The sequence below is a fragment of the Chelonoidis abingdonii genome, chromosome 3, assembly GCF_003597395.2.
Source record: "Chelonoidis abingdonii isolate Lonesome George chromosome 3, CheloAbing_2.0, whole genome shotgun sequence".
In the NCBI taxonomy this organism is placed as follows: Eukaryota; Metazoa; Chordata; order Testudines; family Testudinidae; genus Chelonoidis; species Chelonoidis abingdonii.
In genome coordinates, this window is record NC_133771.1 from 140268336 (window position 1) to 140282449 (window position 14114).

At 38.5% G+C, this 14114-nt stretch overlaps 1 protein-coding gene across 3 annotated transcripts in view; it reads right to left on the reverse strand.

Annotated features, from left to right (window-relative positions):
* The window catches only part of LYST (lysosomal trafficking regulator), a 206175-nt gene that overhangs the window by 96397 nt on the left and 95664 nt on the right, over positions 1-14114 (reverse strand). For all 3 annotated transcript variants that reach the window (XM_075064170.1, XM_075064168.1, XM_075064169.1), the window contains 5 exons: positions 12380-12625; positions 10324-10497; positions 7687-7836; positions 6795-6932; positions 3941-4139 (listed from right to left, as the gene is read on the reverse strand). In XM_075064170.1, coding sequence (XP_074920271.1) covers positions 3941-4139; positions 6795-6932; positions 7687-7836; positions 10324-10497; positions 12380-12625 — 907 coding nt within the window. The remainder of the gene's footprint in view (positions 1-3940; positions 4140-6794; positions 6933-7686; positions 7837-10323; positions 10498-12379; positions 12626-14114) is intronic.

Below are 14114 nucleotides of genomic sequence, written 5' to 3' on the forward strand. Positions count from 1 at the left end.
AAAAAAAAAAAAAAAAAACACAGAAAACAAGTCAAAGTTAAGATTCACAACATATCACTGCAAGGTTTAATGGGCCAAGCGCTTTCATTCTCCACTGCGTTTCTTATATGTGGAAGGAAAGAATTCTACTTTTGTTCAGTACAGTGGTGTCATACTTCTCACTAAGAGAAGTTTTAGAATATTCCTCTCAGTGAATATATTCTGGAATGGTTCTCAAACTTGTACGTTTAAAAATAGCATTTCCAAGCTAACTGCTAGTAGCCATCTAGCTGAAAATTGTGTGACATCAAATAAATGACACCCCTCTCTAATCCTCATCTCCCCACAAAAAAATTAGTTCCTTTACCAGACGAATCAAGCCTCAAACTATCAGCAGTGGGCTCTAATTCTGTGCTAATAAAGACATACATGGAGTCATGCTGGAGTGCAAATGCCAACAACTACACACCATTCAAGTAGAGAGCTAATTACCCAAACTGGACATGCAAAATAAATGCATCCACAACAGTAGAGTACGGTCTGAAAATCTAGCTCAACGCATTTAATATTTACACCACAAAAAGTTTCACTGTTTTCAAAACTACATACCTACAATGTTAACAAAATATTGGCAAAAATCTTGGGAATGCCAACTTTAAATTAGAAATGAACTATAAAATGTATTTTACACTACATAGATATAAAAAATGCTTCTTTACAGAAAAAGATTTTAAAAAGCCTTTACTCATTTTGTTCACCACAGTAACGATTTGCTACTAAAGATCTGTTCTGGATTACAAATTTCCTAACTTCACCCACTTTCAGATACTTCTGTGTTCATTTTCTCTAACCGAGCGCTGCCAGGAGATCACTGGATGTCTTCCACTGATAGCTCAGAAGAATACTTGATTGCTCAAGGATACTCGAGCAAAAGGAACCTTGTCATGTGGTTAGTTGCAATTTGAAGGATCCCCTCTTTCCTTTCTCCTGCCTCATCCCTGAGGGATCCTCAGACTGGATCCCTTCCAGCTACTTAGTTGTCCACTCTGTCTTCCCTAAATATGAATTTTACATCACTGTCAACCAATCTCATTAAAAATTATTGAAGTTCAAAATGACTTATTTAAAATGGATTAAAATTCTAATATGGTTTGTTTTAAGTACAATAGAATCCTCTTAATTTGCAAATCTTGTTGGAAATAATGAACCAGTTAAGCAATTGTCCAAATTATCCAAGTTAGCATGATGTACAGAACATTGCACACGAATTTATAATAGTTTTCATTGGCTGCTTTAAAATAAAGTATTGTAAATATGTAGTATGCCTAAGAACTACAAATACTGTAAAACTGATTTATAAGGAGACATAAAACCAAACTGCCTGAAGTTAATGCCCATACTTCGGAACTGCTAGCAAAACAGCAAGTCATACCTGGAAAAGGGTTACTTACTAATTACAGAAGACAGTTTGCATGGATCTACACAATCAAGAATTGTGCCACTCAGGGAACCTTTCGAAGTATCAGTGTATTTGGGGGGATGCATGCACAACTCACTTGAGGCACTGAACACTGACGTCTGAGGATAGAGGCATGACCATCCACCCCAACTGCTTATTAGTTCATTTGATTCATTTAAGAATGCTTTAAACAAAAAACTCTAAGATAGGGAAGGTGCTTTGAGCTATACAAATGTTCTTCTGAAGGAGCTACAATTAGTGACAAGAAACACTTTTCCTCCGAGAATTGCCTGTATAAATTCACAATACTGGGAGACTAACAAGCAGTAACAATTATCCAAGGAGAAAAGCCTGAGGAGAACTAGTTAGAGATGACACGAATGCTCTCCCAAGTTGGCATTTAGATCTAGTTGCCTAGTCAAGCAAGTAATGCTGCATGAATTTATGGAGACCTCAAAATAGCAGCTTTGAAATATTTTTAGCATGTTCACAATGACACACATTATGAAAGCCATTTTTGATCTCGTAGAATGTGCTCTAAAGACCTCAGGTACTTCGATATGTGCAATATCATAACAAGCTTGTCTAAGTTACTTTGAAACTAGATGGATTTTCCCCTTGAATTGTCTCCATAAACTGGAGTCGCAGTTAGGGTAGTAGTTTTCAAGCTGAGGTCTGCAGACTATGTCTAAGGGATCCACGAAAGATTGTTGCTAGCACAGAACACTGTTTTTCAGTCTGTGATCTGTGAACCCCTGGAAGTCTGCAGACTAAGTCTAAGATTTCAAAAAGGGTCCACACCTCCAAAGTTTTTAGGAGTCCACAAATGAAAAAAGTTTGAAAGCCACTGATTTAGGGTATTCACGGATAGATTTTCACATTGGATCTGTGTAACCTAGCCTCCCCTTATAAGTTAATTTTGGGAACTGGTCAACTGAGAATGTGTCCAATCTTTGACCAAGAGGTATAAATTTGCAGCTTGAAGAGGCATCTTATGCTAGTTCAAACAAAGCTTGTACACTGAAAACAGAAATGCAACTGTTGCAGCATAGGAACTGAGAGGGGCTAGCTGCTCCAAGTATGTACCTGTCCAAGAAACTACGAACATGCTAGGGTAGCAAGACCCTACCACCACTTGCACTGCCACAGTTGTATTTTTATTTTTAGAGTGCTAGTTCAATCAGAGCTGGAAAGTACACCTTCAGATTGAAATGTAGACATAGCATAAGGTTAATTTAGGTGGAACTTTAAGAGACCTTTCAGGTAGAGGTAAAAGCACCATGTTCTATATAGAACACTGAAGAGAAGGTGCAAGTAGGCCTTTTCAAAAAAACTCAATAATAGGATGATTGAATATGAAGAACCCTGTAGGGTAAACTAACGTGGTTGCCTGAAAATCCTGTCAGAAATTAGTGTCCCTAAAGCAGATCTACTTCAAATCAAAACCATGACTGACCCCTGACAGAATAGGCTTGAGGGAACAACAATTAACTCAAACTATAATTTGTTGTTATTGAACAGAAATGGCCTCTAATAGGACAAAGAGTAATGAGAATAACAAAGAGGCCACTGAAGAATACTGAATGCATTTGGGATTGTGGATGTTTCATACCCTTGAACCTGAACATTTGATGCTGTGAAAGGATGTACATGTGGCTCCCAATGGACAGTTCCACCTAGAGGGTTACAAGCTTGCATACATTCCTATGTGGTGGATCTGTACAGGCAGTTCTCAAAAGAGATGTACTGTTAACATGTTGCAAACAACCCTGTGCGTGTCAATTTAAAGGAACAACATCGATTTTCTATCATCAGCTAAAATGCATGGAACTCAAACTGTTCCCTGCAAACTATTTATGAGATGTCACTTAACATGATTTTAGTTATGTGAAAACAGCTGGCCAAGCTCTCTTATTACCTACTGTTCATAAGCTGTAATTTTCAGTAAACTGGTACTGTAATGCATTCACACATTCAGTATGTGTGATCCACAGAGAACCCTAGTCTTCCAAGTACATCAGAGGCTAGGAACTGGAAGATTCTTTAAGGGATAGACTATTTGGCTTTGGGGAAGTCATTTACAAGTTAGTTTCCCCATCTGTAAGCCTGAGATAGTTTATCAACCTCACTGGTGTTTACTTTTTAGAATTATTAATAGCTGTCAAAGATGAAAATGGAGTATAAAATATAACCACTAACTATTAATATATATTGTCTTTCACGGTTTATAACTAATAACCCAACCAGGTATCATGCAAAATATGGAGGTCCAATTAAAGAAGCTTTTGAGATACATTATAACTACTTTGATTCTATCAGAAGAAATTTTGATTGTAAGACTCAATTCAGTAGCTTTTGTAGAAACATTAATTACATGGTAGTGTACAGCAGAAGCATTCACAGAACTGCTATTTATAAAATTAGCTTAGTTTTATTTTTAACCCAATGGATTGGCATTTCATCTTATAGTCTATTTCTGGTTAAACAAAATATTGTATCTACCTATGTGCAGGGAAAAGTAGAAGTTGGTGGGATTGTGACAAACATATGTATTAGTGGGAGGGTGAACTGCTAAGAGGAAATTGAAGATCAGTGTCAGTAATTCCAGGTCTGGGGGAGATCCAAGCACTTCTTCAATTATTTTCACAAATGATCTACAAACCTCCCGAGGCAGGGTTGTAAGATGCCCTTCCTTTTGCTCCTGAAAGAGAAATGCACAGGTAAAATTACCTGAATGCTCGGTTTGTCTATTTATTTCATCACTATACTCTTCCATACAATAGATATGGGAAAAAGTTTTAGTATACTTTACCGAACCTGGAAGAAGTCACTGTGTTCATTCAATATTACATGCAATTAGCATGCCCAAACCACAATTGTAATACTAATCAAGTTACACAAGTACACTTTTTAAAAAAATGGAAGTTTGTTTCCATGGAAGCACTTACATATAATCTGAAGTTGCAATGTTAATGACATCTATAGGTCTAATAAAAATTAATAGATTTTCAAATATTAACTACAATTGTATAACTATTTAACTGAATAAGGAGACCTAAGGTTAGACTTACAAAAATCCCACTAGATGCCTTTGACTTCAAAATGGGAGTTAAGAGCCTAAACTATTTAGACACTTTTGTAAGTCCTAGTAGGCTTTTAACTGCCTCTTCTTCAGGCACTTAATTTTGTAAATCTGGCCCCTAATCTGCGCTATGGACCAATTGCTTAGGAATGTTACTTGTATTACAACACAGAAGAGCTTGAAATTAGCAATTGCTATTTTTTCCCTGAATTCTTCTAGGAGTTAAGTTTAAAAGGCAAATCCACTTACAATAATTTATTAGAGTCATAACACGCACACACAGAAGAGAGACTATTATTGCATAGGGCACTGGATAGATCAAATTGTTAAGTGCTCACAATGTGTTCGGTGCTATACAAAACAGACTAAGATGGTTCTGTGCTGGGAAGCACAGCCTATGAGAGTCAGATGTAAAACAAAAGGCGCAGATGGGATGAAAAAATGTCATTTTCTCCCCAGTTGTTTTAAATGTTGAGAGTTTGATTCACATCACTGCCTCCCCTGTTAGAGAAAATTACCTCAAAGATATTGAAAATTTATATAAAAGATGAGTTTGAGCAGTGCCTTACATAATAGGCTTCAACTAGGGAACATGATCTTATAAAAAAACTAGGTTATGCACAGCTGCAACAGAAGTAACAGACAGACACATAGAAGTGCTGTTTAGGTGTTTCTGGAGAAGGTAAGAAGAGTATGGTTAAAGGAAAAATGGGATTAGATTAAAATAGAACAACTGTAAGGAATAAGTCATCTAGCTTCATGTCATGCTCTAATTAATGCTCTTAAGAGACATACAACTATAGTTAAAAGTAAGGTACTCCTGTTTGTGGCAGTATTTGACTTCAGATTATCAAAACAAGTCAAGCCATTTAAAAAATCCAAAATTTCTTTATTCAAATAGGATTAGAATCCTAGTATCATAGCAATAATAAAGAGGTATATTATAGTCATACCCCTTCAAGGATAGCCTATAATAATTTGTATCATTGCATTTTCTTAGGAAATAATATAAAAAAGTGACAGATGGTTATGTGTTAAATAAAGTTGAAACTGTTTCCAAAAACTTGTAACAGCTGATTACAAAAAACACTAGCACTACCTGTGCTTTTCCTTAACAGTGATTTGAGAGTAAAGCTAGACAGATGTTCAGTATGGAAGCTTTAATACATATTTGACGTTACATAGAACAGTGTTTTTCAAACCGTGGATCGTGACCCACCACTGGACACAGCATGTAAGGCACTGAGTCACCTTGCTCTGGTCAGCACCGCTGACTGGGACGTTAGAAGTCCTGTTGGCAGCGCTGCCCAGCTAAGGCAGGCTAGTGGCTACCTTTTCCAACACTGCACCCTGGAAGCAGCCAGCAACAGGTCCAGCTCCTAGGTGGGGGAGGGGGGGCGCGGCAGGGGGCTCCACGTGCTGCTCCTGCCCTAAGGGTGTGTGGAGGCCAGTGCCTGCAGACAAGAATCATGCTCCTTCACCTAGGAGCAAGACCTGTGGCTGGCCGCTTAAACGGTGCAGCATGGTCCATGATGCCAGGACAGGCGGGAAGCCTGCCTCTGTACACCAACTGTGCCACTGACTGGGAGCCATCGGAAGCAAGTCTGCGCCCCAACCCTGTGCTCCCAATCCCCTGCGCCAGCCCTGAGCCCACCCCCCAAAACCTGGAATTCTTCCTGCACCCCAAACCCCTCATCCCTGGCCCCAGCCCAGAGCTCTGACCCCCTCCTGCACTCAAGCCCTCTGCTCCAGCTCAGAGCCCCCTCCCACACCCTGAACCTCTCATTCCCAGCCCCAACATGCAGCCCTCACCCCAACCCTCTGCGCCAGCCCAGAGCCCCTCCCACACCCCAAACATCTCCTCCCCAGCTCCGCTGGGTCACAGACATCAATTTTCTTCAACTGGGTTCCCAGAAAAAGAAGTTCGAAAGCCAGACATAAAAGGACCATCTTAGCATTCCAGTGGCAATGGGTATAGGAATGAATCAACATCCCTTGCTCCTGAGGTTGGCAGGTATAGTGGTACTACACTCAGCCATTGGGTGTACTAGAAGATCTTGCATCACCCTCCGATGACCTCTACAACTGATGTGTTCTGGTGAAAATATCACTACTTTGTAATGCCTGCTAGAAGGTAGGAAGAAGGAAGAACTAATCTTTATGGGGACACTTGGAAAAGTAAAACTAAAAACACTGAAGAATGAGGTGCACTTTGTTTCTAGTTTAAATGAAATTATTTACCAAGCACAAAATAATAGACAAGATTAAAAGTACCTGCAGAACCTGACACGTTAGCAAGAAGTGATGCACCACTTGAGCTTTTAACAGTTGTTTGATGTTAAACATCTGTTGGTGATGGTTAGCTCTGATAAGGATTTCCAGAGCTGCTAAAAGAGTTTCCCAAACACCTTGCTGGAAAACAAACAAAACAAACAAAAAAACCCCCACAAATAGTATAAAACAAGCAGGACCAAATATAACAACAGTTCTATCTCCTCCTCTCTGTTTTATAGGCTATGCTATCCTAGTTTTGACAGATTAAGAAGGTAATATGAAGTGTTATAACTGAATCAAGATGCTTTTTACTAGTATTTGCATGCAAAAAAGGAAGAGGAAAATTAAAAATTAGTTCCAAACTCTGACCTAGAAGCAGCATGTTAAGGGGCATAGTTTAGTTTTTAAATCCTTAAAATTCTTTTAATGTCTATACCAAGTTTTGCAAAGTTAATCAAAAACAATCGAAAAATTATAAATTGTATGCAGTGTTGTAGCCGTATTAGTCCCAGAGTATTGGAGAGACAGGGTGGGTGAGGTTCTCTCTTTGAGGTCACCTGAAGAGCTCTATGTAAGCTTGAAAGCTAGTCTCTCTTGCCAACAGAAGGTGGTCCAATAAAAAGATATAACCTCACCCACCTTCTCCTAAAATGTATAACAAAACTGAAGGAGTTGCAATTATACCCTTGCTATAACACTGAATGCAGTCATGAAGATCTGTGCTACATTTAGTTTTATTCTGGGTACAGTCTATTTTGGTAGCTATTCAAATCCCCAAACTAGTATGTAAAAAACCATTTCAGACTAAGTAAGGATGATGACAAAAAGAATGTACTGTACTTTTCTTAAGACAAGAATCCATTTTATTGATTTGTATAAAGATGGTAGATACCTGTGCTTTAGACCATATCTTCCAATCAAGCAGCAACTCTTCTAACAATTTAATATCTTGTATTACTGCAGTGGAATCTGCATCAAGCATGAATTGTCTGCTCTCATTTATATTAAGAATCTCATCGCTGAAGCAGCCTTCAAGAAGTGTCTTAAAACAGAAAAACAAAAAGGACCTGAGGCTTTGATTGGAGTACTGAAGACCACAATTACAGCCATCCATATTTTAAGAAGAGTTGTTTCCAGCCCATCCTTATCTGCATCTGTCATAAATAGATAGCTAAGGGTTAATGTTTCTTTCACCTGTAAAGGGTTAACAAAGGGAACCAAACACCTGACCAGAGGACCAATCAGGAAACCGGATTTTTTCAAAGTAAGGGAGGGAATTTTGGGGGGTCTGAGTCTTTTGTCTGTCTCTCAGCTATGAGAAGGTTCTTTCTATCTTCTAATCTTCTGTTTCCAAATTGTAAGTACAGGTAGAAAAACAATATAGGCTTTTATGTTGTTTTGGTTGTATTTTACATGTGTGTAGCTTGCTGGAATGTTTCAAATTGGATATCTTTTTGAATCAGACTGTTTATTCATATTTTCTTATAAGCAATAGCCCTGTATTGTCATCTTGATACAGAAGAATTTTGATGTCTTTTTTATTATATAAAAGCTTTCTTTTTAAGACTTGTTTGAGTTTTCTCTCTGGGTAGGCTAAGGAAGAAGGGGAGGGAATTCTCTTTGTGTTAAATCTACAGAGGGTAAGCTCTGCCGCACCAGGGAATTGGTGGGGGGGAAGAGATAGAATCATTTCTGTTTCCTTGTATTTGGGGTTTGTCTCTTTGTCGAATAGAGGAGACATGCTTCTTGGTATTGTGATGTAAAGAGATTGCATCAGTACTCTCAGGTTAGCCAGAGAGGAAAGTCTGGGTGGGAGAGAGAGGGGGAAGGGAAGTGGGTTATTTCCCTTTGTTGTGAGACTCAGAGCCTCTGAGTCTTGGGGTCTCTCCAGGGAAGGTTTTGGGGAGACCAGAGGGGGCCAAAACCCTGGAATTTTTGGATGGTGGCAGCGAGATCAAAGCTAAGCTAGTAATTAAATCTGCATCCTTTCTAGAATTATGATGCAACATAATAGGCAGCAGGTTTAAAAACAAATCAAAGGAAGAATTTCTTCACACAGCGCAAAGTCAACTTGTGGAACTCTTTGCCAGAAGATGTTGTAAAGGCCAACACTATAACAGTGTTCAAAAAACAACTAGATAAATTCATGGAGAATAGGTCCATCAATAGGTATTAGCCCAGAAGGGCAGGGATGGTTTCCCTATCCTCTATTTGCCAGAATCTGGGAGTGGGTGACAGGATGGATCACTTGATGATTACCTGTTCTATTCATTCCCTCTGGGGCACCTGGCATTGGCCATTGTCAGAAGACAGGGCACCGGGCTAGAACCACCATTGGTCTGACCCAGAATAGCTGTTCTTATAGGTATACTTAATCCTGCATCAGCACTGGATTAGCGGTGAACTAGACCTCCCAAAAGTCCTACATTTCTGGGATTCTGTGATATTTAAAAGAAACCCCACATCTTTGTTTACTAAAATGCCTTTAAGAGAAATCAGAAAGCCCAGAGAGCTTTTTATGGATTAGCAGGCCTACTTTCCAGAAGTGATTAGTGAGTTTAGGTGCCCAATTTGACACCCCTTAGGAGGGGCCTGATCCTCAGAAGATTGGTGTACAGCACTTTCTGAAAATCAGGCCTCTCTTAGGTGTCTCAGGTTAGCCGTCCAAAGACTAATCACTTTTCAAAGACTTAGCTATAGACGAACTTCAAAAAAAACATTGTAGTCCACTTTCTCAATAGGGCAATGCACACATATATCATATGCCCATTTCAAATAAGCAAACATTCTCAAGCAAAAATGAAGCTCTGAAAGATTCAAAGGCAGTCATTGGGATGGTCTCCTCCAAAGGACACCTATTCCTGTGTTTCCCAGAGAATCCTGCAGTTTTCCTCCCAGGTATAATATAATTTTTAAGTAAGGTTCATATGCCTTACATCCATCAAATACCCTTATTAGGAATTCTTGTGCCTACAAAGTAGATCAAAAACATTTCCATCATAGAGCAGGTGTTCCAGAAGAAATGCTACCAGGATTACTGTTTATGAAAACTGCATGTAAGAGATTACCTAGATAACAATTTTTGCTTTCAAGATTTATCCAAACTCTTCCTCCTCTCTTCCCAAAACATCCTACCCTATCTTCTGTGATATGGTAAAGTGAACAGTGTCAATTCAGTCACTCTAAAATATTTTTAACTTCCACTTCTGATTTAAGGTTTCACCTGTAGGTTTCTAAAATTGATCTTCTGGTTTAGCTTGTCATCTTAAAATAACTTTGCCAAGTGGGGGATAATTATAGAAAACTGTATTTGCAGTTGTTTCTTTCCCCTCAAACCCCAAGTGGTTTCTGTAACATTCTCTCCTCATTTCACCCATCTTCTCAGTTTCCGGATTGAGGGCAATTGTTCCTATATTGGACGGGCTCCAAACCAAAAATCTGCATTCAAATCTAGGAGTAAGAGCATAGAGGATCTTCTAAACAACCATATAGTCCAAATTTAACTATACAGACATTTTTAACATTATACCTTCAAAATGTGAAATCCAACAATACACTTGGGTTTAATCAACACCTGATGAATCATGGAATATCCATTACAGTTTTCCATCTCTTGTATTCTCTGTTGATTGTATTTTGTTAATGAGAGTATAACTTGTAGTGCTAAAGCTTGAGTCTCTTCACAGTTGGTGATATCTATAACCTAAAAATAAGCCAGTTTTAATAATTCAAGAGGTAAACATATTTGATAGCGCTAGTGTAATGAGCAGATTTATAGATATTCTGTAAAAAAATACTACTTCACTCCAGGCTACAATTTGTCTTAAGGCTCAATTAGGCTCTCATATCTATAAAGAAATACTACTCCATTATTCTACCTAAAAACACAGGATCCCCAATGGAGTTAATGAACATCTGCCAACAAGTCTGAGACCCATGAAAAAGATCATCCTTGTTGAAGTGAAAAAAAGACACTCCAAAAAATAACACTAAAGCAGAAAAGTGTAAACAGCTCCCTATCATTCTGGGAAAATCACATGTGCAGCACCTGCTCAATGAGGTTGAGTATTTTACATAAAGAGGAGGAGATGCTTCCTAAATGCTATAAAATCAGCTTCATTTATGGCTCCTGGAGATCTAGAACATGGCAGACTGCCTATAACTATTGCAGTCTGCTCCAATGTTAAAACTCTATTACACATAGCACAGAGGTAGTGGCAGCTGGGCTGCTGGATAAAGCTGGTAAACAAATAATACAAATATGGAAGTAGTTAACAATGGGAACGCAGTCCTGAACCCTATGAGAGACAATTCATAACATTTGAATTAAGTCAGAGGTGTGCAAGAAGGAAAGTTCAGCTGACTTTGTACACATTCATATCCTACTCTGTTACGTACATGTAACAATGCTGCATTTACAACACCTGTGCTTTTGACAGCTCTAAAAATCATGCTTCATTGATGTGAACGTTGTGTATGGTAGAATGTGTAGTTATGTAAAACTTAAGTAACACAGTAAAAATTAATAGGAATAATTTCCATTACAGATTTTGCCTGAACACCAGAGAGCCTCATTTCCATACAAACTGATTCCCCTATATGACTGTTGTCAATAAGATAATTTGATGGACTGTGCAAATGAGTCTTGGAAATCACATTAATAAACTTTGGGAAACCAGTTATTCCAAGTACAAGGACTCCACTTTTACCCTAGTGGCTGCCTTGATTTGTTTCATTTAAAATTTTTTTTTGAGATAATCATTCTGAGTAATCATTCAGAAAGTCAGACCTTTCTGTTAAGCTATTTTTAATCTAGAGTTTACTCCAAAAGTAAGCAAGCCCTATGAATTGCTTGTGCCCCTTCCCCTGCCCAGGATAGCATCCTTTTGGGTTTAAAGACATTCAGATATTATTGATCTAATTTGCACCAATTTGTCAGATGTGCACAATGTATAAAAGAGGTGAATTTGGTCCCATACTTTTATTACATGCACTATAACCACACAAAGTCTTTGTGCTAAAAAAAACCAGAACTCCTAATAAGAGGTCCATTGTATTTCAAAATAAATTTTTTTTGGAACAGCAGTTTGTAGCTAACACATTAATTCAAATATTTATATGCGAATAAGAGTAGCTTTTGAAGAAACAATGGCACAGATTAATAAAAAGATTAAACAAAAATTAATGTTTCATTATATAAACTCCAAAATATTTTTAACGCAAGCCATATCTTGATATTTAAGAGGCTAATACCACCATAAAGTCAGATGCAATGTACATGAACATATATTATATTTACAATATTTTTTAGTTTAATTTGCACAGAAACTTGCAGGATATAATCACGGGCTGTTATAACAGCTTCTAGTTTCTTTTAAGATGCACAGTAACCACATTGCATTGGTTGGTTATGTTACAAGCTATATTTTCCATAATGTCAAAGGCATAATTTTTAAAAAGTAAGTGAGAATACTACATTTCAAAATTCTAACAAGAGAGCTGAGTCTTAAACCACAATACATGTGCTAGACTGAGGGAGGAAAAAAAAAAAAAAAAAAAGTATTTAACAACTTTATCACTCTTACCCTAGCAAAGAGAAAGACAAATGCACCCGTTCCTCCAATCTCATGCAGTATGCCCTGAAGAGTTTTATATTCAACTGGCTGAAGCATTTTCAGGTGATGAGGATCCAAGAAATTACTCTGAACTTCTTTTGAACTGAAAGGTCTCTGTGAGGGCACAGTTTTCACTTGACCTTTCAGCCTAATAACAGGTTCATAGATGGTGTACTGAGCAGGGCAGCAAGTGGTATAGACAACAGCGAGACTTTCCTGAAACATACATTTAAGGAAGTTCCAGTTTCTAATCAGTTCTTACTTTGCCTTAAAGAATACAGAATAAGCTTATGGCCTAGGAAATACAAGCAGTAGCTTCAATAAACTTGTTTCTACTCCTCTCTCAAATTATCTTTCTAAATACACATTTGAGAGGCTGAGACACAATGTGGTTCCCAGGCTTTAGTCAAGATAGTTGAAAGGTAGATTTCTGAAAGCAGTCACTATCTGAGATTTCCCTTCCACCTTTCCCCCCAAAACTTTTAAAGTACTTTCTTAAAAAAAAAAAAAAAAAAAAAAAAAAGTTTTAGCAATGCCTCATAAAAGGAGCCGCTGTAGTCTTTATTAAGTAAAAAAGGATTGCTATAACATAATTTTCACCTTCAACTCTTTGCTCTCGGGTCTTCTAATCTGCTCACATACCAACATTCTTAACGATGATGCCTAATACACAGAAGACTACTTCAAAAGCCTCAGTAAAGGAGGTGAAAAGGTAATGATATTAGAGTGAAATTCACTTCTATCATAAAATAAATAATTCACCCCTCAACTCCAGACAGGGCTAAATAGTACAGAAGAAGCTTGCATGGGGTTAATGTCATACTTTTAGGAAAAACAGGCTATGCTTTCGTTTGAAAAATTTGCAGATAATTTTTTTTTTGTAGTCTTAAACATCAACTCATTCATGGACAACTATATTTCTCTGAACATTTAAATTTTTAGGTCTTCCTTTATTGTGAAGCAAAATAAAAGTTATGTCACTCTGGTTCATTAGGCATTCCACCTACATCACTCTTCCATCTCCTCTTCCATCCACCCCATTCATAAGTCTCTCTAATACCTGAAGCAGAGGTACATGCAGGAATTTAAATTTCACTGCTTTTTGAGGGGCATGCTAAAACAGAAAGGTGTGTGTGAACACCCCTCACCCATGCTCAGCACTGAAGCAGATTTCTTAGGACAGAGGTGGGGAACACCCAGCAGTGGGTAGGCAGCAATGCTCTGTGTCCCTGCTGCCCGAGGAAGGGAAGAAGCAGCAGGACTGCTGGCTGCCAGCTGTGCTCCTCCTCCTCCCACCCCTGTTGCTATTTCTCCTTCCCTGCTGCTGGAGTCCAAGACCTGCTGCCTGCTTTGCAGATTAAGCACTGAGGTGAGTCAGGGGTGGAGGCAGAGGCAGAGGCAACAAATGGGACTCCAGCAGCAGGGAAGGAGAAGCAGTAGCCATAGAGCAGAGGAGGAGTTCAGCTGGCAGGCAGCAGCAGGCACATGGAGATTTTTGAAGGCCCATGTCCCTGCTTGTCCTCCCATTGTGCACGCCTTTAGCTGTAAGCTTCATGTTCAGGAAGACTCAATTAACAAGTAACAGAACAGCAAGTGAAGACAAAATAATCTTGATGAATAATGGAGGAGGCAAAAGTCATTCGCTACTTGCTAGCAAGGTGCCCAACTCAACACCCATTGAAATCAATAGGAATTCTTTCCACGG